Source organism: Pieris rapae, chromosome 9 (genome assembly GCF_905147795.1).
Source record: "Pieris rapae chromosome 9, ilPieRapa1.1, whole genome shotgun sequence".
Taxonomy (NCBI): domain Eukaryota; kingdom Metazoa; phylum Arthropoda; class Insecta; order Lepidoptera; family Pieridae; genus Pieris; species Pieris rapae.
Genome location: NC_059517.1, coordinates 8,418,564 through 8,445,247, shown reverse-complemented (window position 1 = coordinate 8,445,247; position 26,684 = coordinate 8,418,564). Strand labels below are relative to the sequence as shown.

The 26,684-nt window shown below is 31.2% G+C and overlaps 1 protein-coding gene across 1 annotated transcript in view; it reads right to left on the bottom strand.

The window, feature by feature from the left end:
- Positions 1-18,725: 18,725 nt before the first annotated feature.
- LOC111000233 (irregular chiasm C-roughest protein-like) overlaps positions 18,726-26,684 on the bottom strand; it is a 58,111-nt gene continuing 50,152 nt past the window's right edge. The window contains exons 14-22 of the mRNA XM_022269608.2: positions 26,420-26,573; positions 26,121-26,350; positions 25,770-25,931; positions 23,678-23,861; positions 22,830-22,931; positions 21,652-21,735; positions 20,588-20,661; positions 19,315-19,390; positions 18,726-19,104 (exon numbers count right to left, since the gene is read on the bottom strand). Of these exons, the coding sequence (XP_022125300.2) occupies positions 19,079-19,104; positions 19,315-19,390; positions 20,588-20,661; positions 21,652-21,735; positions 22,830-22,931; positions 23,678-23,861; positions 25,770-25,931; positions 26,121-26,350; positions 26,420-26,573 (1,092 nt within the window). The 3' untranslated portion in view covers positions 18,726-19,078. The remainder of the gene's footprint in view (positions 19,105-19,314; positions 19,391-20,587; positions 20,662-21,651; positions 21,736-22,829; positions 22,932-23,677; positions 23,862-25,769; positions 25,932-26,120; positions 26,351-26,419; positions 26,574-26,684) is intronic.

Sequence of the window (26,684 nt, the reverse complement as noted above, 5' to 3'; positions counted from 1 at the left end):
AGTAGTAGGTAGGTACGAGGCAGAAGAAAAATGATCGACCTCTTCTTATAACAAACATCTAAAAACGAACCTCAGAGAGAGACAACCGCAGAGTAAATAAGTGTATCTATTTGATAACAAAGAAATATAATAAACGTATGTGACGGTGGAACATACGTCCATTGATGCACAGCTAGTTATCGAACCCACAGTCTGAAGGATAAGAGTCGTAAACTGAAGCCGCTATGACCAACACAGCTCTATGTATGAATTAAAAATATTTTTAAATCATAAAATTTATACCTTTGACGATAAATTTTTCACTCACGTATTCAAAAATCAACAATTCAAAGCGGATCAAAATCGAAATCTCTCGACTATTAATTTATCGAAACAATCGAGACGGTATCATTCGCTCGGAATTGTCTAATATTGACGATAAATATTCGCAGATCCCTTTTAAGTAATGAACCAGCAATCCTTTCACAGGACCTTATTGAGAGCTTGGAATATACAGAGTGATATTATTCATCAATTAATTGCATTTATACATAAGTGTACAGATATATAGCAACTCTGTTAAGTGAGATGCGGCCTATTATATGTTATCATAGGTAGAAAAGTGCACGTAACGAATTTGAGGGTGGGGGGGGGTTGTTTAGGTAAAACGTTACGATGCGGGGCGTGGATTGAATTATGCGATATTGTTAATATTATTTTTGACTTTCCGATACTTTACACCTCATCAATACCGAAACGTTTTATTATTTGGTACAGAAGAACGATATGGCGCGGTACATATGAGGGGGGGGGGTCAATAATCTCCAAAAATTGCGTGACGTAATACTTGAACGGTCCCTAATGTATGTACTATTTTAACTGTGTTTGTACATCTGTTTACCTTAATTATTGTCTAGTAATATCTTTTATAACCTTTACCTTACAGGATTAAGATAAGTTAATATTTGTCACACACAGTTTGATTGTACTGTAATTTTTTTTAAGAATCATTTAAAATCTATATATCTAAATATTTGATTATATGCATATTAATAGTATAGTTACCATATATATTAGGTATTTTATAAGTCTACACATTAATAATTCAATCAATTTATACAAAGAAATTGTAAAAACTATTTTAAGTATAAGTGTGGAGTTTCTTGCCTATTATTCTCTGTGTTGAGACACAGAACTACCTTTTGAAAAGAGCTAGAGTTATATTATTAATAATTGTTATTTTGACTTTTACAAGTATCTTTTTAAAGGCCTAATTGAAAGTGATGATTTCACTTTATCATATATTGTTGGTGAAAAATGGTGCATCACAAAAAATGGTAAATATACAACTAAGGTATAATAATGGAGTGATGCAAATATAAACCGTATGTTTACAAATTATATACTTTATCTTGATTGATTTAGAAAGCCCTCTAATTATCATTGAAGATTGAATTCAATGAGATATCGTCTCAGTAACATTGACTAATCGCTCGCATTTAGATAAACCAATATAATTTATCAAATAACCAAGTTATTTATATTGGCGGATGAAATTAATGAATTATATACTTTATATAAAATTTAATTTATAAAGTTTTTAACAATTACTAATTCATCATTTGCTTATATCGAAGCTTCTCCGACTTGTAATAAATACAAAGTACGATATAGTTTCTAATCACTTTTGTATTATTTTTACTGTAATTATAGAATAAAACAAATTATATCTTCAATATTGTGGTGAAAACATAAACTAGACATAGTTTTTCTGTCCACCAGGATGTCCAATAATCTTATATACATACTATATAACATACAACGATTTTTATACCGAGTTTAATAAAATGGTGCTAAGCCCATTACAATTGACAACATTGATGTAATAAGAAGCCGGTTCAAGAAACTGAATTATTATTATGAAAATGACAAATGTAATTGCAGACAGCTTATGTCTGTGCGATCTAGGGATGCCGATCAGTTCTGTAATGCTTATCATTCCTTAAGTTGCTTAAGTTGACGCCTGGTAGATAATACCTGTGACCCCAGAACTGGTGAATTCTACCTTCCTTAAAAGTCCAGGAACCAAACTTTTATTTTTCTTATAACTTTCATTTTACTAGTGTTTAATTACTTATATTACTACTATTATTATAACTATAAAAATTACCTAAAATTACCTTTTTCTGTACGTAGCTGAAACGTGAACCTTGCGAAATGTGGGAAGGCAGAAAATAGGTGCTCTGGAAATGTGTGGTGCTGGAGTAGAATTCTTGGGGTTTTGTGGACCGAGTTTCGTAAGAACTTCTTCGTACAAACTTTACTTCAAGAACTCGGTATTAAGCAGCGTCTGTTTTCAACAGTACAATCTCGCATCCTTACATTCTTCGGCCACGTTTATAATTATATTGGCAAACGGGCAGGAGGTCATCTGATATTAAGTAATACCGCCGCCCGTGGGCACTCTCGATGCCAGAGATGCGTTTCCGGCTTTTTAAGAATAGGTCCGCTCTTTTCTTGAAGGACCCTAAGTTGATAATATTTTCTCATGAAAGTCACTTGCTTGTTTTAATGAGATATTTCGTCGTATCGCGTTTACATGCTCGTCCTGCCCACTTCCCTGCTCACTACGGCTGAATGTAAATGTGGTATAACACTTAGAATGACTGGTTTTTTGGCCATTGAATAAACACATTTTTATTTCATTTATATAATATAAAAATATTTAATTTTATTAGTAGAATCTAACCAATTCTTAATGCCAACGTTAAGTGAGAAAACGCCGCCTACACTAATGTCCCTAATTTTCCATTTTCCAGCATAATTTATCCTCATTTGATCGGCCGCTTTTAATTTAAATGACAAGCAATCCATCATTTTTCGTAAAGAAATTCCCATTCAATCTATTACAGTCACTGAATGGTTTGTAAAACGGTGCGATTTTTCAAAGTGATGATAATAATCAGAAATCGGCCAGGTACGAACACTTTCAGCACTGCGGGTTCTCCATTTTATATTTGCTATACTGCATGATTGCTTCTTGATAGAAGCAGTGTTTCTTGCCAGTTCTTCTTGCCCGCTCTACGCCAGTGGCTTGCAAACTGGTAGTAAATGTAAATTTACAATCAATTTAATTTTTTTGACGATCATAAGAGTACTTGTTTACCTATATGAATAAAGATATTTTGTTGTTGTTATTGTTGTTCTGGTAAGGCCACCGCTTTGTTACATATACAAAATGTCCATTGGTGCACATCCGGGAATGGAACCTACGACTTACAGGAATCAGGCTCACACGCTGTTGCGATTGCAACAACTTAATATATAAACAACATTAATTGTTCAATGCACGGGATTTTTTATGTTTCAAGTTTCGTTTGTCTTTCTCCAGTATATAAAGAATCGATTTGACCCAATTCATACACATACGAAATCACTGTTCCCTGTTACCCTAATGAGCTTTATAGAAAAACAGACGAAATGAAAGGAACCCTGAAACAGGTCGTTTAAATAATATCTCCGACGATTTTGAACAATGCCTGTCTAGTCAATTGGGTGTTTTGATAAATATGAGCTCATAATGTTTAATGTATTTATGTATAAAACATATAGAAATAGAAATGGTCATTCAATACACATAATCCACTAATTTCAATAACTAAAATTTAGCTTTACAGAAAAAAAATATTCACTGCATTTTACTATTTTGATATTAAAATTGTATTTTAGGAGCCTATCTCTGAGTTACCAATTAATGTTAAGTAATATAAAAAGATTATTAAAAATAAACTCACTCACTCACTCCATCAATATATGTAGTTTCATTGTATTGTATTATTACTATTAGTACTATTAGTAATACAAGTACTTGTACTTACGTATATAAATTCGATAACTATTGATCCGAGATACTTTCCGCCAGGAAGAACAAGAGAAACTTGATCAACTGGCTAGAAGTCTTCCACAGTAAGTTTCACAAAGCATTTATTTTGTGTCTTCCCTCACAGATATGACCTTCAAGTATACAAAATTAGATTGTTCTCCTCCCATAAAGCGCAGCAACGCACTCACTAAGTATGGGTGTAAAAAAAACGATTTATTTTAAAATTCATTCCGAAATATCTTTATTATTGAACTATTAAAGATTCAATATTGACATTGAGCTAATCAATTATGCATCTGTTCAAATTGTGTAGTATTTGCAAGGTTAAAAAAATCTTTTTTGCATTTACTATAAATAAAATAGTTTTCTCGAAATACCATTATGTATTAAATGTAATATTTGACGTCTATTTTGTACTAACGGTTCTAAGTGTACATTTACATGTACACGTCATACCGTACCGAGTTCAGAAAAGATATTCATAAATGAATTGATTTTAATAAGTTATTTAAAATCTATACGCTTTAAATTTAATTTCGCAAATGTCACGTCGCTATACACGCCGAACGCTCTAGTGATTTATTTCCAATTCTTTTCTCGCATCCAAGCTTATAGCATGGTGCCATTCGATCTAGTGAAGATTTAAAAGTGACTTCCACAAACACATAGCCTGTCTGTGGTGTGTAATTGAGAGTCGAGACTTGTATGACTCCCGAATTTGGTTTTATATCCATGCATAATTACACATACATACAAGCATAAGACATTTTTCCATAATTTTGATAATAAATAAGTGTTATCCTTCTAGTTAAGAAGAACGTAACTTAGATAATTTTGATATCTCACTCACTCTCATTACTTCTGCTATATTACTAACTGAAAAGAACTTAAAAAGATTAATTGTGTTCCTTATTCAAATTTCAGTAGTTTTATTCACATTGTCAAGTTATGGCTTCTGTTTTGAAGTAACTGTGCTTGACACTAACGAATGAATATTTAACACATGGCAAAGTTTTCCTTCACTTCAAGAAAATTGTATTGGACTTATAGCAAACCTCCTCTCACATACGGCTTCCGAACGTATACTTACAACAAAAAATTAAACCAAACTATTAGCATGCTAAGGAGCAATGGAAAGAAGCGTACTCAAAATAAGAAAAATAAAATAAAATTAAAAGCAAGAAATTAGACGAAAAACAATAGTGATAGATGCGGGCTAGAAATGGGATTTATTATTATTATTAAAATATGTAACGCACAAATATATAGAAAATTAGAAAACCACTAACCAAAAACATTAAATAGTCTTAGTTCTCCCTTCGGCGAGATACTCCAATATTTTCGATTACTTTCACCGAAGAAGGCTTCAAGTGATTTAGCCTTTAGATTTTCCATTGCAACATGGATTATATAATATCTTTTATAAATCATTAAATTCCATCTCATACGGTCTAGTGAATTTGTCGTCAGTCCCGAACTTTATGGATGATAAAATTTTTACAACGTAAAACATTTTATGGGTACAAACACTTTTTAAATAAAAATATGAAAATGATGCCCAAGTCTTAACTATTATTTATAATACACAATACTGGTGGTTGAGCGTACCATGTGCGTTGTGAAATTAAACAAGGAAAATAAATAAGTCAACTTTATAGTCGAGACCTATAAAGATTACTAAAGCTTATATAATTATTTCTGAAAGCTCTAGTAAGCTCTTTGGAGAATCTTCAGTGATTTTTCATGCCTTTACAAATTGAAGTACCTTTTCTAAGAATATTATCGTCTCAAGATGTCTACGATAAATAATTTTTTTGTTTTTTTTGGTTTTCATTGGTTTTAAAATATTTTTTATGTAGTGAATTTTATCTACAACTCAACATTTAAAAAATCTTTAACAGATATAAATGCATCATATATACATACGATTTGCTTCAGGTGCCGTTTCAACTGAAAATAATTTTATTTAACTATTAGGCCCTAACCATGGCTCCCATTTACGATTTGACATAAGGAATACTTAGTCAATATCGCCGTATTAAAGTCCAGTATGACAATGTGGGTGTTTTCAAAAACAACATAATTTAGTAGTTATTTAAATAACCTAATATTTACATTCATCTTTATATGTATACTACTGTACCTGTATATGTCACTGAGCTCCTCTTAAACGCCTGGACCGATTTGAATTGTTTTTGTACGAGTCTGCGTTTCCCCGCAGATAGTGCGTCAGTCGGTATCAAGGTTCTATCTACACAGAAACTACACAGCTGGTTTTTCAGGTACGAGTTTTGGGTCGCTTAATCAAACGACCTGGGTTCGGTTCCCAGTCTGACCCTTCCGTTAATTTATATTATTTTACCATTGACCTGCCGTGCGAAGAAAAGATTACTAGTATAAGTTTTAATTGAACAAAGAGAATTCGCACAATATTATGACAAAATAATACATTAACAACACGTTCAATGTGCGTTTATCTATATGAGTTAATTTGCTTTGTGAGCGAAAACCAAAACTGTACCTGTCATTAACTTCCCTATTCCAATTTCACAGCAATGCTAAACTTGCTAAGCAAGGCCTAATCTTCAAAATGCGTCCTTAGACGTATGATAAATTCATGAATTAATAGGATAACAGGGTATCTTGTAAAGCTGTGGTGCAGATTTTTCATGCCTTCGCTCGCGTGAAGGGCCCTTAGAAGCCCGCCTGAGAGCCCATTGTTCTATCGTATAATAGACGCCACTTCACGAAGCTGTCACCTTGTAATATGTTTTTGAGAGATATTTATCAGCTGTAGTATCGAAAATGTCGAAGAAAAATTAATATATTTATTTAAAGAGAAGATTTATTACACATCGATTATATTTATTACAGAAATACGTATATTATCCTAACAGACTATGTCAATACGAGAATGTCGAGAAACATTAAATAAAATATAATAAAGTACATATTAAGTATAATATTAAACACATAATATAAACAATATCGTACTGTGAATTCACTCTGCGAACATACAAATATGTCGAGAGTGTCGGAGACAGCATTCAGTAGGCCCAACGTCCGTCCATAACTGGGATCTGTGCAACAGACTGGTTCTTTGGCATCGCAAATAACCTAGGCCTTCGCCGTCACGCGTATCCCATAGTTACTAAGAAACCCAGTCTTGGTACACTTGGGTTGCACACTACACTCCTGAAGACTTTCAGTACGTAGTAGGCCAAGTGTATATAATATATAAACCTAATGTAAATTTAAATAACTTTTTTTATGGCCGGTATGGTACAAAATTAGTTGGTAAACAGACATATTTAACAGTCACTTTTTAATTTATATAATTTCCTTTCATCGTTACGCTCATAAATAAACGTTAATGTTCATAGGGCGCTTTATCGCTAACAATCGATATATACCAGTTCATTTTAATTTTAACTAACTACGTATAATTTCACACAGCCATGCCTTGGTCAGTTGTAGGCTTGGACTCCCAGTTTGCTTGATTTTGTATAATCCCAAAGGTCGCTATAATCTGCGGGTTATTAACAGTTTTAGTGTGGGTTTAGCGTTGTATGAAATTACCATCAAAATTCTGCCGTAAGTAAAATAAATGAAATAACCACAACTTCGTCAATAGACGACGCGATTTTTTTTACACTTGTATCTTTTTCATAATATCCACTAGACTGGTACTGATGACTCCTTGAGTTAGACATGCTAATCATGGTTGTTTATTGCGTGTATTGAAGATAATATTAAGTTAAACGATATAAAAATTTCCCCGCTGTCATAGTTACAGTCACTATTAATTTTAAGAGTATAAAAAATCCATCGTTTTTGTAGCTCTATTTTATACAAATCTTCACCCAAACTATCTAATTTAGTGCAGGCGTTATGCGCGTACTCCGATTTATGTTTACCTATTATAATTAAAAATGTACAAACATAGGTATAAAATTAAGCAATTACGAAAAACCTTTCTCATTTAAATAAAGGTTATCGTCGGGATGGAGGTATTCAATTACTTAAGGAAAATTGTAAGGAACGATTATGTAGATTTTGAATAGCAAAATGACTTGTTATTTTTAATGAAAAGCCTCTGAATGGGCCTTTTAATGTTTCTATCAGGTACGGGCTAAATTCGCAAATATATGGACCTTTAATTTTTTTTTACTCTAAATTTTATTAATTAATTTTTACGCTAGTTAGGTTACCGTCGTAACATTCAATATAATAAACACATTTAAAAGGCATTTCGGTGTTGCGTTGTCAACTAAAGAGACGAGTGAAAAATGAAAACTGAAATATTTAGATTAAGTTCGTTCTTTTACAACGCTAGTGCAATATCCACTCAAATTATGTTTTATCATTATTACATACATAGTTTTAACTAAACTGTAAAAAAAAAATGTAAATCTAAACATCCATAGAAACGTCGAAATTTCCACTATGTTGTTCACGCAACACAAATTCAAATTATGGTCACAATGAAAGTTTAATATAACCAAAATATTTTTCATAGTATGTACACCACTATTGTATAGAGAACATCAAGTGAATTCCAGGTATGTAAAATGACAGGCATTATTTCCATTTGAGAGCCCCTCAACTTGTTATTTTGAAGGCGCTACGTCCGTTCCATTTCAGGAACTAGGAGTACCTAGTGAGAGAAATGTATATATTAGTTTAAAGTCGATTTATTACACATTGATTATATGTAAAACTAGTGGTAAATAACCATATTTTTCTTTCCATATAGTAAAAAATTTGTTCGTAAACAGACATATCTAACAGTCACTTGTTAAAATATAAATCTATAATTTCCTTTTTATCATCATCATAAATAAACTTTGTTCATAGCCGCTTTATCGCTAACATTCGTTTTACTTTTATCTAATAGGCTAGAAGTAGAAATCCCTAATTTCACACATCCATGCCTTGCTTTGTTAATTATATTAAATTTATATCCAAGAAGATAATATCTTAGTAAGATATTTACTGTGTGACCTTAATAGTTACGAATTGACATTGCTTTTGTTCTTTTGTTGTAGTTCCACTATCTACTGTGTTTTTGGTTTGTATAGGTACATTTTAATGCCAATACGCTTAATATAATAATAATAATAATTCGCGCCAATTTAACGTTATTTTGAACTTGTATGCTTGTATTATTGTTGTGTTGTTATGTCAATTTTATGTTAGATAATAATGTAAATACTAATCTTTGATGCCTGTCTCATCAAATGATATTTGTGACAACTGACATGTAAACGTTATTTTCCCTTATTCGTTCGTTACACATTGTTTATTTACGCCATTTCGCTCGAGACATTGCTATTATGTAAATAAAACTTTTTATGCATATTTGCAGAGGGAAATGTTTAAGAAATGTCTTTGTAAAGAACTAAACCCTAAATATACTGTATTTATCATACAAGTTATAAATGTGGTATTATTTCTATAGGTATATATAAAATTCTCACGTCTCAATGTTGTTCCCATACTTCTCCCAAACGGCTCGACAGATTCTTATGAATTTTTAATGTATATTCAGTATGTCTCTATCTTATCTATCTTTCAAACCGCTAAGTGATAAGGGGTGTCCACTCCAAAAAAATATTTTATTTTATACACACCATGTTTTTTATTTTATTTTTTATGATACACCATACAAAGATACATACAACCCTTTATTTAATCTACCCTTCACGATCAACCCCTATTTTTAATGTAAAATGGATTTTTTATGGATATAAAAAGAGAATCAACTGAATTTTTAAATTTATATTTCTGTTGATTTTGAGTATCGGGTTTAATTTAATGGCATTATATTTTAAAGAAAAAAAAAAGCAATGATTATTCCTATTCATTTTCTTTAATTAAAGGTGCTTTTCAAAGACTAAAGAAGTATAAGTTCTTAAGTCTCAAAAATAAAGTAAACGTGGAAAATATGAAATGAAAAACGGAACTCGTACAAAAACGTTAAGTGATTGGTAAAATTCGAAATCCGATCTCAGAAAAATTGATCCAATTATCTGGATATCAAAGTAAATTACGAAAAATAACTTGTAAGAGGCCCTCGAATCTGTTAGAACTTTATTTACCTCCGAGCGTTCCTCGATAAATTACCTTTGAAAATTCCCTTTTTACTGAAAACTTTTGTAATTGTCCCTACTTCGAGCTAGTAATGGCATCGCAACTTGCCTTTTGAATTTTTTATCCTTTACATTTTTAAGGTTTCTTACAACGAATGTTTATTTAAGAGGAGTTTGGGAAATTTCCCGGAAATACCGTGAATGCTTGATATTACGACATACTTTGTTATAATATGTTGTTTGATTACCTTATTCTCTAATAATATCCAAATTAAAATCTTAACACAAATAATCCGCGAAAATGGAGGACACAGTGAGCAATTTCTGCAGAAACCCTTCATCTTTTAGTCGATACCAACTCCGGGGAAATAAATACAGATTTCATTCATAATAACGAACAAAGAATAAGATTAAAAATTTCAATTGAAGCTGAAAACATAATAGCTAGAAAGTAGATAGACCCCAATACTAACTACACAGTTGTAAACAGTAATTATTATATAATTATGTATTATTTTTGAAACAGCCGAAAAACATTTGTAAGTATATTTCAATAAAACTGACTTGTTTTTTAAATGTTCAACTTTGATATGAAAATATAGAAAACAAACAACATTGTTATCTCATTTTATTAAATCCCCGAGACGTATCGTTGTCAAGGAATTTGAGAAAAAATCCAATTCTGATACGTAAACAAAAATGTGTGCCATAGTAAAAGAATAAATAGAGTAAATTCCAATACCTTTCAGCTGTAGAGCAGCTCAATGCAGCTTGTATATTAAAATATATGGGAATCGCAAGATATTTTTCTCTTCTAACAAAAACACATAATGTCTTTCAAATGCCTGATCTTTATAAATGTTTAATGACAACTATCTAACAAAAACCATACTCATCAAAGTATATGAATTACGAGGCAACAAACAAACACATAGACACTTCAAATTTAGAGAGCTGTTATCGTATTGGTTGGTCATTAATTATTTTTTTATAATCGTAATAAACTTGTTAACATTGTGCATTAGACTATTTATTAGCCGCGGTATCAAATACCGAAACGTGCTCTAGCCATATAGGTACGTTGATTCATTATCATTTAACTCTCTGAAGTGAAATATTACATCATTTATTTATAAAAAAAATACGCTAACTACTCTGGATTTTTAATGATAATGCCTTTTGCGCGTATAATATTAAATTAAAATATACGTTAACTTACTGTGCAACATGAATCGTAATATAATGAAACCTACATCTCCTTTTGTACTATGTTTCACTTCTACTAAATCCTGGTAACATACTTGTGACACGCGAATTTGACGCGTATTATCTAAGAGACACGGTTTACATTCTCAAACATACAGATTCCAACTCGTGCTAAACCCATACACTGGCACTTTTAATTTCACAAAACAAACATTAATTTTCCTTTGAAGGCGTATAAGCTAGCCTTCATAAAAACTACAAGTCATTCGATATGTGTGTTATATTCATAAACAGTTACTTTCAATTAAACCATGACCTACAAAACTGCTTACGCAGTTAGCCTGGAAGTAACTCGCTTACATAAACATAACTTATAATTTCAAAATTAAATGATATTAATACAATTAATTTACGTAAATAGTTACAACGTATTTAACAAGTTTTTTTTAATAAACTATTAAATTTAGCAAGTGTGAGATCACGTTTTATGTTCTCGGGTAAACTAAAAACTATTGATAAGTATGGAACTCGTTTTTGTTAACTAAATACTATATTTATACATTAATATATTTACATATGAATTTATTTACAAATTCTTACAATATTTAGCACAATAAGTAGTACACAGTACTTTTATAAACAGTTTTTTATATTATTTAAACATTTTACCGTTTAGGCAAATATAGTTTAGTAAATAAATGTAAAAATAATTGTCACCGATTAATGTCAAAGATTCATAATCCCCGCTAATTACCGAGTAATGTAAAAGGGAGTCGGTCTGAGTGACTTTCGTTGTTTACTGAGTGCCCTTGGACTCTTGCGTGTTCCCTAAAGTGTGTTATTAACCGTACAAACTACACATTAAATGACTATTATAGAAAAATCAAAAGTATGTATATACGGTTATCGTTTATCAACATCAAATCACTCGTATTTATTTATTTATTTTTTTTTATTTTTATTTAATATTTTTTATTGCACCAACGAAGTCGTCACTCATACGTGCATGTAACACAAAAACGAGCCAAGTGCTACGCCAATTATAGGCGCATACAACTTTCTAATTATATGAAGCTTATACATTAAAAAAATAATTAAATTAAGATAAAATAAACAAAAAATATTACAAAATAAATGAAATAGCCCTGATTAAATCCTAATTACTTATCAGTTGAGCCGCTAACTTTGGTTATTGAATTCATGTGAAACTACACATAAAAAAAAATTCAAACACGTGCAAACAGTCCTGAATTTCCTGCACAATTATTTGTATAAGAATAAATCATCAGGTTACTCTTGTATCTCCGAGAGCATTTAGAATTTGGGCGACCAAAAATCTTTGTATTTTAAGTTAGTACTGAGTTATTTATTTATTAAATAATACCACATCTTAGTACTGTACTGTAAATGGTATAAAATATAAACAAGCTTAAATAAAAATATAAAAACTTTTTTTTAATCACAAAAATATATCTATACTAATATTATAAAGAGGAAAGGTTTGATTTTTTGTTTGTTTGTATGAATTGAATAGGCTCCGAAACTACTTGGCAGATTTGAAAAATTCTTTCACTGTTGGAAAGCTACATCATTCCTGAGTGACATAGGCTATATTTCATTTTCAAAAAAAATAGGCATCCTTACTAAAATTACGATAACATTAACATTTGTTTATTATTTGATACAATTCTAACAGATGGCGCTGAGTTAAAGGTAGTTTAGTTTAGGTCCGTGTCGTGGTACCAATGTTTCACATAAGTTCTCCTACGGTTTCCCTTGATTAATTTACTACTATGTAATATAACAAAAACCTTAGCCACAGCAACGCTTGGCCGAGTCTGCTAGTCAAAGATACAATAAAAGAGAGAAATTTGTGCATATTTCTCAAAATAATTTTGTTACAAGCGAATACAACATATAAAGTTTAACTGAGAAAGTTTTCGAGATTAAAACTCTTACAACGAAAACAAGAGTTAGGTACAATAAATATAGTAATTGCTTGTGCAATCGCGTTGCACCTGTTTTATACGTTTGTGCTATTTTCCATGTAAAATGTTCTAAGTTATAAACTTAGAGTGACCAGGCAGATATGGTCACAGTATTTTATGAACATATTTGTGATTATAAAAATTATTTTCTAATAAAACAAATGTAAGTAACATATAGATTACTTCTCAATACTAAGCAAACGAATATTATTTGAACTTAGACAGATAGTGTCTTTTCCATACCAATTTATAAATATACTATTTACACACAAAAAGTACCTATACCTTTGTGTGTAAATAAACCAAATTCTTAGCCAAATACTTTCAATATATTTTGTCTCTTATGCCTTGAACTATGAGGTGTACATTACAAGTTTGTCGATAAAGTTTTGGAGTCAATGTAAAAAGTTAATAAATAAAATATAAAATTGGATTTCTTTTTATCAATTCCACCTCTACGTTATAATTACAGTGAAATAGTCGACATTAGAGAAATTTATACTTTAGTCTACCCGCATATCTTTGTCTATCTGTTGCCTTGGTCATTTCTCCTACCGTACAAGATCTATATGAACCCCGAAAAGCCGCGGCAATCGATACAATCGCTGAATGATGTTGAGCACCTTCAAACCATTGTAATCACGAGCTGAAAGTATAAAGGACAGATCCGCCTGGACGTTCTAGCTCAATCAAGCTGGGGCCCAATCGCGTTTACCACCTTTTTGATCCAGTGGATTCTCGATAAAAATATCGAATTTTTAAATCTAAAATGCGAACAAAGATAGAAAATTGCATGGATGCATTAAGACTTTAAAAGACGGGTTATTGGGTCGCAAGCTCAAATATCTAGGCATATACTGCTCATTGATTAACATGTCTAATTAAGTTTCAACCCACATACGAACCGCAGGCATTTCTATCCCTAATAAAATATTTACAAACGGGACGAATTCCAATTTGCAAATTCAGTAAGCCCTCAAACGACCTTGTCGCAGGCACTGAACCTTATACCTACATCGCTGTAATATCGTATAAGCCATTCAATTATTTTTTACGATCAGGTGGGATAATACCATCTAGTACAAGGTATCACCTAATTGGGTTACGACTTAGAAATATACGCACGCGATTGTAGAATCTATTTGCATAGTATAAAGGCGAAGTTCGCGCGCAATGTTTACTGTGTAATGGTTTTAGCGAAGTAAATTTGTTTAAAAATCTAACTTTTTAATCTATTAGTAACAGTTATTGTCTCTGAAATTCAATAAGGTGGGTTGGAAGTTTTTCCAATTATTAAGCTCTTCGTTAAACTTTTATCGATCATTACATTCTATTCGAGATATCTAAATTTGTAAATCGATTCATAGTTATGCATTTTGATGCAGATTGAAATAGCATTAATATAATAAATAGTACTTACTATTATTATTAGTCATTTTAATTGCATACCACAAATATTTTTAAGTTATTGCATAGATTTTATCGCGGACTTTGAGGCGACCGAATCAAGAAAATCAAAGAGATTTACACAGTATACATTTTGCGTCTCAAAAATGCCAGTTTCCTTTGTTTTAATATAATAAAGATGTTCACACTTAATAGGCATTAAAACTATGTATATTTATTTATACGTGTATTACTCGACGGATGCGGAAACGCTAACGCAGTTATCCTGCAACCGGAAACGCTTGTAACCATTTCCGGTCACCGATGCTGCGATCTGGTTATAATCATGATTACCACTAACATATAAACCTACATGGTCAGAAAGTTTATATTTAAGACTGTATTTATATTTGCAATAAAAACATAAATTAGCTTCACAGATTTTTAATGAGAATTAAATATATATTATGTATAATGATTTCATGAAGGATCGGACCCGTTGCAAGGGATCTCCAGAAAAGAAAATTTCAATTCAAACTCATTTATTCATATAGGTAACACTATGTACACTTATAAACGTCAATAAAAAAAAATACATAGTAAATACTTCTGATTTTTCATTTACTAGCAGTTCTCAAATGAAGGACGTAGAACGGTCAAGAAGAACTGGCAGTACACTCTTCGCCACTTTTTGAGAAAAGTGGGAAACCTTGAAAGATGAAGCTGAAAGCAAGAAATAGAACCAAATAGAAAGTTCAGGATACTGTCTGCAATACACACAAAATAAATACCCATTCGATTTGATTTTTTTATTTGTTAAAGTTCCTTTGTTTTTATTTTTATACAAACTAATTTATAATCTTAATTATGTGGCTTCACTTGGACCAAGACTGACAAGCCAGTAAACAGTATAAACTAATGTTTTTTTCAATATAATCCAATATGATAATACATTGAAGAGAATATAACCATACCTTGTCTCTTTTCTTTACCTTTGAAGTCTATTCTTAACCGAATATTGGATCTGAAATTAATCCTCCATAGCTAATTAATTCATCCCCTATCACTAGTGAAGCAGCCAGGCAGTGCTCGAGATTGAACGTAAACACAAGGCAAGGCTTTTGTCGGCCTCCACTTGATATTACTGCCTTCGTCGATTGCTATTTAGTGGGATATTGCAATATGCAATAGATGAGAATAAAGATAACATTACTCAGGTACTTGGGGTTCTTCAGGAAAACTATCGTTGTTCCACTTTATTGTTGATCTATTCTGATTATACCTATTCTGCAGAAGTCAATTTAAGAATATTTTTCAAATGCCAAAATTAATATACCATCAAGAAGACACACTTATATTTGTTTCTGTGTTTAAAGGTGATGATTGAAATAATAAAAACGATTTTGCTTTTTGACAAGGTAATTTTATTTTGAGAGAATTTTATCACATACCAAACAGTGATGTGTTAGGGTTATCAGCACAAACTAATATAAGTAACATTATTAGGTAAACTAGGGTTCAATTTTTCAAATTTCAGCAAAAGGCAAATTAGAAGAAAATTCAGTATCTGCTTGACTTTAATTGAAGCAATAATTGTATCACTGAGAATCGAACTAAACCCACGAAGGTATAAACATATTAAAGTTATCATGATTTTAATATATAATTAAATTTTAAAGCCTTTATAATATAAGTATTTTCATTATGTATGTGACGTAACTCTGCAACTATAATTTCGCCTTTACTACGACTTTGGATCGGGTTTATTGGGACCAGCCGAGGTGGAAGACATTTTGTTGATTGTATGTGTATATAATTCATTGTTGGTGTATTTATCATTTGATTCTGGTGGTCCGGAATTTAGTTTTTTGAGAGATTTATTTTTCTTTTTTTAGTTTAGTATGTTTGGTCTTATGGTTTCTCTATGTGTTTTGGGTTGTATGGGTGTTGGGTTGTACAGTGTTGCTGTCTTGTTAGTTTTCTTATCTGCGCCTTTGGTGAGTCGGAAGTTTCTCTTTTTTCTTTTCTCTCTATTTTACTCTACTCCAGTAGTACTTAGCGCTAAATCAAACCCTAACACGTCGGTTTCCTCATGATATTTACTTTCGGCGTACGAGTGTTATTTGCGCACGTAAAGGAAAACTTAAGAATTGAATGCACTTTGGGTTGCATCGCTTTTGAATTTGTTATATTGATTTAAAATGAAAAACGTTTTTTAATCAATTGTTTTTATTTCAAAATGCACACAAATTATGATACAAATATAATGCCAGCAAAGTATCTTAGTATAGACGTAAACAGGATGTTCACGTTGTAAAATAATATACAATTTGGCTGAGTAGCCTCTGCCTAAAATATTCGAAAAACATTACCTACAGCCGACTAACTAAGTTGTATAAAACTTATTGATAGCTTAAAGATTAGTGATTTCGCTCGGGTTTATTTTGAACAAAATAATACTTTAAATGTTGAGTGAACTGTCTAGCTGTATCGACAAATTATTTCTTGAATAGAAAAAAAACTACAAATTTGTACGAATCTATTGGAACTGGTAATACAAGACAATTTAAAGTATGTAAAATATACGCCAAATTAATAGTTTTAGAAAATTGTATGCTTTTAGTTTATGATGTATTTTAAAAAACATTTTATTTAGCACTGCTTAGTATAAACAGCATAGTCATAGAAACGTCAGAATAAAATATATACGGACGGTATTTGATATGCATTTAAATAATTTCATCATAAAATAAGTTTTAATTGCAAAATTTATAATTAAATAATTAGAAGTCGAGGCCTTTTAGATTTCTAATTAATGGTTTAAAAACTGTGTGCGTAGAAAAACTCGTGCAGAAAGCAGTCGTTTTTGTTATACACTAGTAGGCAAAAACTTCAGGACTGTTACAATTTCATTAATTTCTTGCCATTTTTAGAGAAAAAAATATCAATCGATAAGTTTTTATGATTTAACGAAGTTTGGACATTTATTTGTAACAATCCCGATATGCATTGTATTACAGTAAAATAGGCAGTTAATACAATAATAATACTAATAGTACACACTTCAGTCTTAGTCAGTAGTTCTCTTAATAATACCTTTGAGATCTTGTAATAGTTAAAATTTATCATTCATAGGTTATAAAATCTGACGATAGAGTTATCTATTCTGAGATTTGAATAATTTAGCAGCTAAATATTTTAAATAAAATACACTTTATTTTTAGAAGTTATACTTCTTTTGGTGCGATGGAGAAAAATGATGACAGTGAATCTAAGTGAAGTTAATTAAAGATGCGCGCGCACACCAACACCTAAATTCGACATCTTAGGTCTAGGTGGCATGGAAATTGATAACTATGTTCAGGTTGTATATTCTAGTAATTTTATATTTAGAACACGTGTTTCGCAACAGTACAAATAAACAGTGTGAATAAATAAATATTAATTTGGTGTTTTTAAATCATATTTCATATACGACGGTGATAGTATTTACTAATAATTTATTTATTTAAATAAAATCTTTTTGATTAATTTTATTATATGTCGTTATTCACTATTGCATTTTAGTTTTTTTTCCATACGCCAAAGAAGTATATTTTCTAACGCGTGTACATAAGTACACACACTCTTTTTTTATAACGCGATTAATTACATTGAATTTTAAATACTAGTACTGGCAACTATCGCTGTGCTGTCTATTTTTGTATTTGGGACATGCAGGTTCATGAAGCTATCCCTTGCTGTACGCGTAAATACGCACATAGAAAGTCGACTGGTGCACAACCAATAAAATAGCACACTGAAGTTAAATCAACAATGCTTTAACGCAAAGTGTATTTTATATAAATACTAGTGGGTAGACAACATTCTTTGGAATATACTTATAGACATCTTTACTTATTCTGATGTATCGGAAATAGACTAAAACTATTGTGTTTGTGAATGAATAGGTTTAAACACCATGTACCACATTCAAGGTCCTTTTTTAAAAATTATTATAAATGTAATTGTTTTACTAATTTAGGCAATTTTTCAAATTCTGCGTCTAGTAACAAATTGTAGTTCAGACTAGTTTTAGAAAACTGTAAACAATTGATTCGGCAATATAATGATCAAACATTTAAAACATTCATTGCATGAGAGGATGAGGACATTAGAGTTATATCAAAAGAAAAAATTACAGCAGTTTGTAATAATATTATAATCAATGTTTAGAGAGCCACTTTGACACAAATCATATACAATATTTACATTTATTACAATAACCTTATCTAATAATTACTAAATCCCTTACTCATAAACGTATTATATACCTGAAAAAGTTACTGTATCTTTTCTCCTTATGACTTGTTTGTCTTTAAAGTGACGTTACTCAACTAATTCAGATTTATAGTACGTGATAAAGTAAATACTTAAAATACACTCTTTGACATCAGTTTTAAAGCTTTAAAATTTTAGGCTTACTAATAATCTAATCGAATTCCTTAGGACCGAATACTTTTTAAATTCACAACTGCGTTGTTTCTTATACTTAAACTATTCCATCACACATGAGTTCCCGTTCCATTGCCTGTTAAAATAATAATAATTATCTTTATTTCTTCTCTCACATATACATACAAAATAAAATATAGTTATTCATAACTATAACAAAATAACTATTTAAAAATCGTTCAATTTAACTTTACAAATGAAAATTCAAAATAGAACAAATTTAAACTATTTAACAGGGACTCGTTACAACTTTTTTGTTCGCAAGTGTATAATTTGATATCTTTACCTTTAGTTAATTTCGACGTCTGCAAACCTTGGTTCGTTGACAGAATATAATGGGCTGTCTGCGACGTCTTAGGCACCTTTGAACAAAGTTTTAGCTAAGTAAATTGTTACTTATAAATATTGCAACACGTATATATTTAATAATAATTTAATAACAGTCGAAGTTCAAACTATTGAAAAAGCTGCTTTTTGTTAAAAATTAATGCAATAATAGATAGATATATACGGCGAGTGGATTCTTAAAGAAAATAGAGAATAAACTTAATTTATCGTAATATATAGTATTCTACAGACCGCTGAATTATTACAGGTACTATGGTGAAAACTCTTCGATTATAATAAAATAGATGATTAAAAAGAAATCGAAATAATATTCAAGGTATTAATTCACGAGTGATATGTCATTATTTTAAAATACACGCCAAGTATCTATTAATTCCGTTTAAAAATAGAATTGAAACGCACCCTCACATTTGTTCCTATTTCAAAAATAACTCCATAAAACCACCCCTGTGAGGGAAATATCTCGTTATCCATAAATAGAGAAATCAGAGCGACCCTCCGGGGTAATTGCACTTGAAGAGTCAATGCGTGCTCTAAGTGCGTATAGGGGTAATGTCGTTACGTACTAAGGTGACGATTCGACGCCTTAAACCTCAACCTCATAATTTTTTTTTTTTTTCTTTGGACCACAAAATTAGGACAAACACATGTCTACATTAACTTACATAGGAAAATATAAAAAGCGGTGTCGTCCCTAAAACATGTGGACACGACCAGCGAAATCAGTAATGTTTATTTGTAAATTTAAATTCTACGAGAAAAGGGAAGTTATGACAAGATTTTTTTAATATTAAAAAAATTACGAAAGAGGAGGTCAATATGGCTTCACTGATATATTTTATATTAGTGAAACCTATTGTGGATACATCCAATGTGTTAATTTTATGTTTTGTTTTTATTGTAAAGATGTATCTGTTTTGTTTTCAAATAAATAAACAAATGTGCTGAGCGTTGGCAAGCTTCACAAAATTAAAATCCAATATCAAAATTATCGAATAATGGCGCATAATACTTTGAATTATTCAATATGTAAGCTCAAATTATTTTGGTGAACAAAGGATTGTCAAATATTTAATTAAACAGATTAAAAATTATTTGCTGATATAATATATACTTTAAATAATAGCTGATTATATACTTTATATAATAGCTGATTATATACTTTTTATAATAGCTGATTATATACTTTATAGAATAGCGATAGAACTTACTTGTGGTTGAGCTGGTGATGGGTTTCCTGTGTGGCTTGTAACTGGCAGTGAGGATGGAGGCGACAACGAGAGGCCTAGAAATTATTTAATCGACTTAAGTTATTATGATAGACTAGCGTACTCTGAGAGTAATATACTCTATCACTTAAAAACAGTCGTATTGAAGAACGGACATTTGCTTACTTCTTTATAACATTTAGTTATAAAATACACTAATAATTTGAAATAATGTTATAAATTGGCCGACACTTATTGGTAGCTGTTAAAATACATTTTAATCCTAAAAAGAAATAATTTATCAACAGTGTATGTATGAAAGACGTCACTCTATGGGAGTGGTGTGGAAGTGACTATAACTATCTCTCCTATTATCTATTTATCTCTTCCTTGATTTGAGAACTGACAGTAAATGTAATTTTTTTTTTTTTTGACGTTCAAGTGTACATTATGTCACCTATATGAATAAATTACAAGATTCTTCCTTTTAACCATGCAGCGAAGTCGAATCAATCTCCAACATATTACTGATCGGCTTGTACCTTTCTCTCTACGTAGAGATATTGCGCCTTTTTGCGTTTTCTACAAAGGGTACCATGGTGGGTGTTTGTAAGAACTGTTTGGGTTGATGCCTCCTGCCTCGTTTCAATACCGTACGAACCGTATCAAAGCAAAGATCAATGACCTTAATAGCTGGGAAGTCTTCTACAGTCCATTTCACTAGTCGCTTTCTTTTGCGAGATTCGACCTCCAACTATTCTAAGTTACTCGCCTCTTTAAAGACGGCAACGGATCCACTAAAACTGTCTGTCCATGGGCTGCGATGGCTACCAGTAGTCTCGTTTAGGATTAAAAAAACTTTTAACTTTCAACATTGATGTCGTAAGATATACTATGTATCGCCATACCTATATATGGCGATAGCGTCACTGGATTATAATTCCGTAATTGGATGGCCCAAATTAAATTTAAGCTTAATTTGTCAAAGCGAAAATTTAATATAGATATATATATGAAAAACAAAATGTGGTGCAGAATAACAATGGCTGTTTATAAGTAATTTGTACCTGACTGTTGATGTGAAAGACTTTTCAATGTGTAATATGGTGGTGGTGCATTCTTTGATGATGTGTTTGGTTGTGGGGCATAGGCTGCAACAACAAGAACATATTTTAAAAATTATTGGCAAGTAATAAATGAGTTTCAACTCAATGTTTTAAAAACTACAGACCAATTTTGATGACTTTTAAACTGTTTATAAACTAACTAATCACAAATAACATATCATTAATGTTAGTTTCCTATAAATTAGAGACACTAACAACCTAAACCAATATTCAAGTACCCTAAATAATATAATCTCCTTTTTGAAGTCATTTACATAGCAAGCGTTCTGTTATGTATTGATCATAATGGAAGTAAACTAAACTAAACAGCTTCTTTAGTTAGGTCTTTGCACTAATTGGACCTTAGAAACAAACTTAACTTGCTTCAACCGTAATTTCATATAATGTTCGTAACCTAATATATGATACGAACGTGTTTTCTAAAACTATGTGATCTAAAAAAGCCAATAGTTTCCATCTAATTATAGTAGTTTTATGCCATCGGCTTGAAGCAATATGCTATGAAGGCGATATGTCTATACTCTGATTTTTAATTACGTAAAATTCTGACAGCTATCATTTTTTGACGTGTCAGAGATGGCAAACCTTTTTAGCCGGGCACTTTTCAATTTCAATACGCGTCTGAGCATGATTCTTTACATACATTTTATTTGTTAGGAAATGTCAACACTTTTATTAAGTGTAGTGCTCCACATTAAAAGTACTTTAATGGCGAGTGATAAATAAGTCCCTTTTGAACCATGACAAACAGACGCACAAGTAAAGATAACATTTTTTTAAAGGTTTACTAAACCTGGAATTAGTAATAATATATTGTTCGTGATATTGAAATATTTGTTATTTTTGTATTAGGCTACTTTATTAAGTAAATATTTACATTTACCTTTTTGTATGTAAACCAAAACAATACGTGGAATTTAATTTTTTATTGCCCTCAAATAGGTCAATTTTTTTCCCTTTTTCGGTGAACTTTATTAGTAGCAACACTTATGAAATGTCAAAGTTCTACGGAATAAAACATCAGAGTACAAGTTCTTTATTTAAGATTGTACAAACATTTTTTTCTCATATACAGTAGTTAACACATATAACACACACATATCCCTTCCCACACTTACCGATTCCGGGCCCATTTCCTGTCAAATACGGATTTCCGTATGTGGCTGCGTACCGCACGTCCACTCCCGACATCAACACTCCAGGATTTGACATTGGTATCACTAAAGAAATATACATGATAAACAAAGTTAAGTACTCCCGTAAAATTTAAAATGTTTTTAATAAAAATATATAACATTGTTTCACGCACTCCTCTACTGCTTCTTTTAAAAATAATTTAAAACAACTGTGAATATCCTAATCCTTGTATCTTTCTTCATTTTAGCTACAGGTATGTTTATCGTTGTCCGGATTTATATATTTTAAGCTGTCATGTTTTGTTTTGCTTTGTATCATATTTTTTATTAGTAAAAAAAACCTTTTATGGATTGATGTGATTATTGTATGTTTTATTTTTAACGTTTTTATTGTATAGATGTAACTGTTTTGTTTTCCAATAAATAAATAAATACGTCTCTGTCAGTGGCACAGTGCATAGAGGAATGTCGGAATTTGGAGGAGGCCTTTGCCAAAAAAGGGCACACAGATACACTAGAAGAGGATTAAAATGGAAATTTATTTAAATGTAAATGTATCTGAATAAAGGCAATTAAACTAATTATTATTAAACTATTAGAACACTTCGCCTGCTTCAAGCTACAGGTTGAGTTTATTTATATAATATAAGATGATCTGGTGAACTCCATATCACCTATTATTGATGAATTTTTTTTAAATTTGGCTTAATTTTTTTTATAATTTTTTTATTATGTTTTAAGACTTTAATATTGTAACTACAATGTGTTCATAAACGTAATGGAGAAATTAAAATTAACTTAATTATAGAGTTACTAGGGTTAATACTTACAGTCTGGTCCAACCATTCCACTAAGCCTTCCACAGCTTTGCTGTCGGTGTAGCGATCCACAGTGACTCTGGTAGGTCACATCTGTACTCCTTGATAACGATCCTGTATGTGAATCGTTGGAGGGCGGCGCATAATCACGCGAATAATCTACGTATGGTACGTAACCATTTGCTTGTGTTTGGCTCTGCAAATACACTTCATTTTAAGTTTTTGGATTTAGTTGATAATCTTATTTTCGCAAAGCGTGTGAATCGCTTCAGTAGATAAAAGTAAAAACAGTTATTCTCGATGGAAAACAAACGTTCTTTTTATTGTCTTTGATTTTTGAGAATTTTTCATATTGAAAGTTTTCAAACAAAGGAATCGTGATCAGCGCTTTTATTAAATTGACACAAATTTTAGTATCTACCCGCAAAACAATGAAATATTCTATTGAAGTTATTGTTAACATGAACTTGACTTAAGATTAAGTTTATATTTTTACATATATCTTGTATTTAGCAGATTTTGATTAAAATACAATAAACCTTACGATACTGAAGATTTAGGGTCGAGACTTACTGCTAAGTAATACTTCCGTATGTCAAAACGTATTGGTCAAACGGGAATCATACTTAGCGTTAAGTGACTTAAGTCGACCCTCGGTCGTCCTCTTAATCATTTATTAAGACTTCTTAGTGTTACTACAAGAACTCGATGTCTTTGTATCTAGGGGATATGTACGATATCGAAGACTGTTTGCGATACTAATGGTCAGAACAACGACACTATCGACATATAATATGTTCGCAGTGAGTTCACAGTAGCGATATTGTGTAACCCATTTATTTAGTATTATATAGTTAAAAATGTATTTTGAGATTATCGTATAGGTGTATTTTTGGGAAAAAAAATAAATTCAATTGATCACAGCTTCCTATTAAATCTATGGTGAATTAAGTATAGCAATTTATGATTAAAAATCCCCGAGTGTATGTTATAAACACAAAGTAACAAATGCACCAAGAATTCACTAACACAACATAAAGCAACAAAACCGGGTCATTCTCGTTTGATTAAAACATCAAGTGAAACACAAAGCTGGCTTATCCGCGCTATAATATGACGTCATATTTCAACAGAATTTCGCGAATGCACACTATTAGTGCAAGTCACGAGTCTACCGCATAGAGGACAGTGATAGAATTTTTGGTCGTTTGTTTTGCTGAGATTGAGTAAAGCTAATGAAGTAAAATAGCATTCAAAAATAAACTGTATCGTAGCAAAATCGCATATGAAATCAGTAGCAAAAACAAAAGAACGTTCGACACTCAACATTTCTAATCGTGACCTATCCAATTGATTATATAGAGAATCACCTATCCAATTGATTAAGACATATCCCGTAAGTTAACATTGCTCCTGACATTGGATGTTGGAAGGCACACTTACATTATATGGCATTTACTTACATTATTGTGGCATTAATAATAATAAAGTAATAGAAAATTATTTTTACACATAATTTTTTTTCCATTACTTTATTAATTGTTATTTAATGTCTCAAATGGAAATAAGATGTCCAGTGCCCGACATTATTTAATCAGAGAGACATCGACAATATAAATAACAGAATAGAATATAATTAAAATAAATTTAAAGTTCTGTAACTACAATATAAATTTAAAATTGTCGCAAATGTGAATAATAAAAAGCTCAAGCAAGATATAATACAAAACGTGACTAAGATATCAAGTGTTAATGTAATTTCGCTGAAACTAGGTCATTAAAATTGTGCTCAACGCTTCGTCTAGACCAGGTTTGTTGAGAATTTCTTGTAATCGTTTCCTAACAAAGAGCTGTGCGTGCGATTTGACTGCTATACACCAATGGGCTTCTAAATGTGAAATTAACACTTGCTTTTGATAAAAGAAAACACTATGAATGTATTAGAATTAACTATTAGAACCGAATTAAGTTATAGGTAATATATATTCTGCTATATAAAAGACATGTCTCGCCAATTAGCATTTACGTCCTTGTAGAATAAAAGGAATTGAAAATACGGAATTATGAAAGTTATATAAATTAAATTAGTGGCCCTAGTAAATACCTTGTATTGGAGGTTGCTGATTGGTTGGTGAAAATCGCCGCTGTACCTGAGTTGGTCATCATACGATTCTGGTAGTGGTACTGGACCAGCCAGAGGCAGCCCTAGATTCGTTGTTAGATGCATTGTTGAACGTAAGTCGGTTTCCGATTCATGTGAGGTGTCCTATAAATTATAAGTTATATATAACGATAACGCTTAGGTCAGAAATTAAATAGTGCCTCCTTAATACGCCTTAATTAAATAAATGATTTGACTTGACTCATAAGCATCACAAGATTTATGTATTGGATGTTCGTTAGTTCATATGCATCGAATGGCAATCAAGATGGCTGCCGTGTCCAAAAAACTTACCATATCACAGCTACCCTCAATTTGTCGAAGTTCCAATTTCAAATCACTGATGTTTGAATTTCGATCGCTCTCTTTATACGGGCAACTCTTGCTTACGTCAGTCAAATCCGGTTTTTTGACATCACACTTATTATTTTTACGATGACACAGCATCACAGCGAACATGATGACGAGAATTATGATGGTTAGTGATGAAGCTCCAGCGATGATGACCATAAGTGATGAAGATTCTATGAGAAGAAAAAGTGAATGTAAGTACCCTCTATTTAAAAAAAAATAAATATATGAAGGGCACTTACTGTCGGGAACCAAATGTATCAGCATATTATCAGAGCCATACGCGTTCACAACTGTGCAGTTGTATTTTCCAAAGTGTTTTATTTGACTATCTCGAACGATTAACGTTGATTTCGTCAAACGATCCGCTAGTGTTTCTTCAAGAAATACGTATTCCTGTAAGGCAATTTTTTACTTAGGAATGTATGTATTCATTTGTTATTTCAGGTATTAAAAAAAATAACTTAAACGCATCGTCGGTTTGTCATAAGTTATTTGATTTTTAAG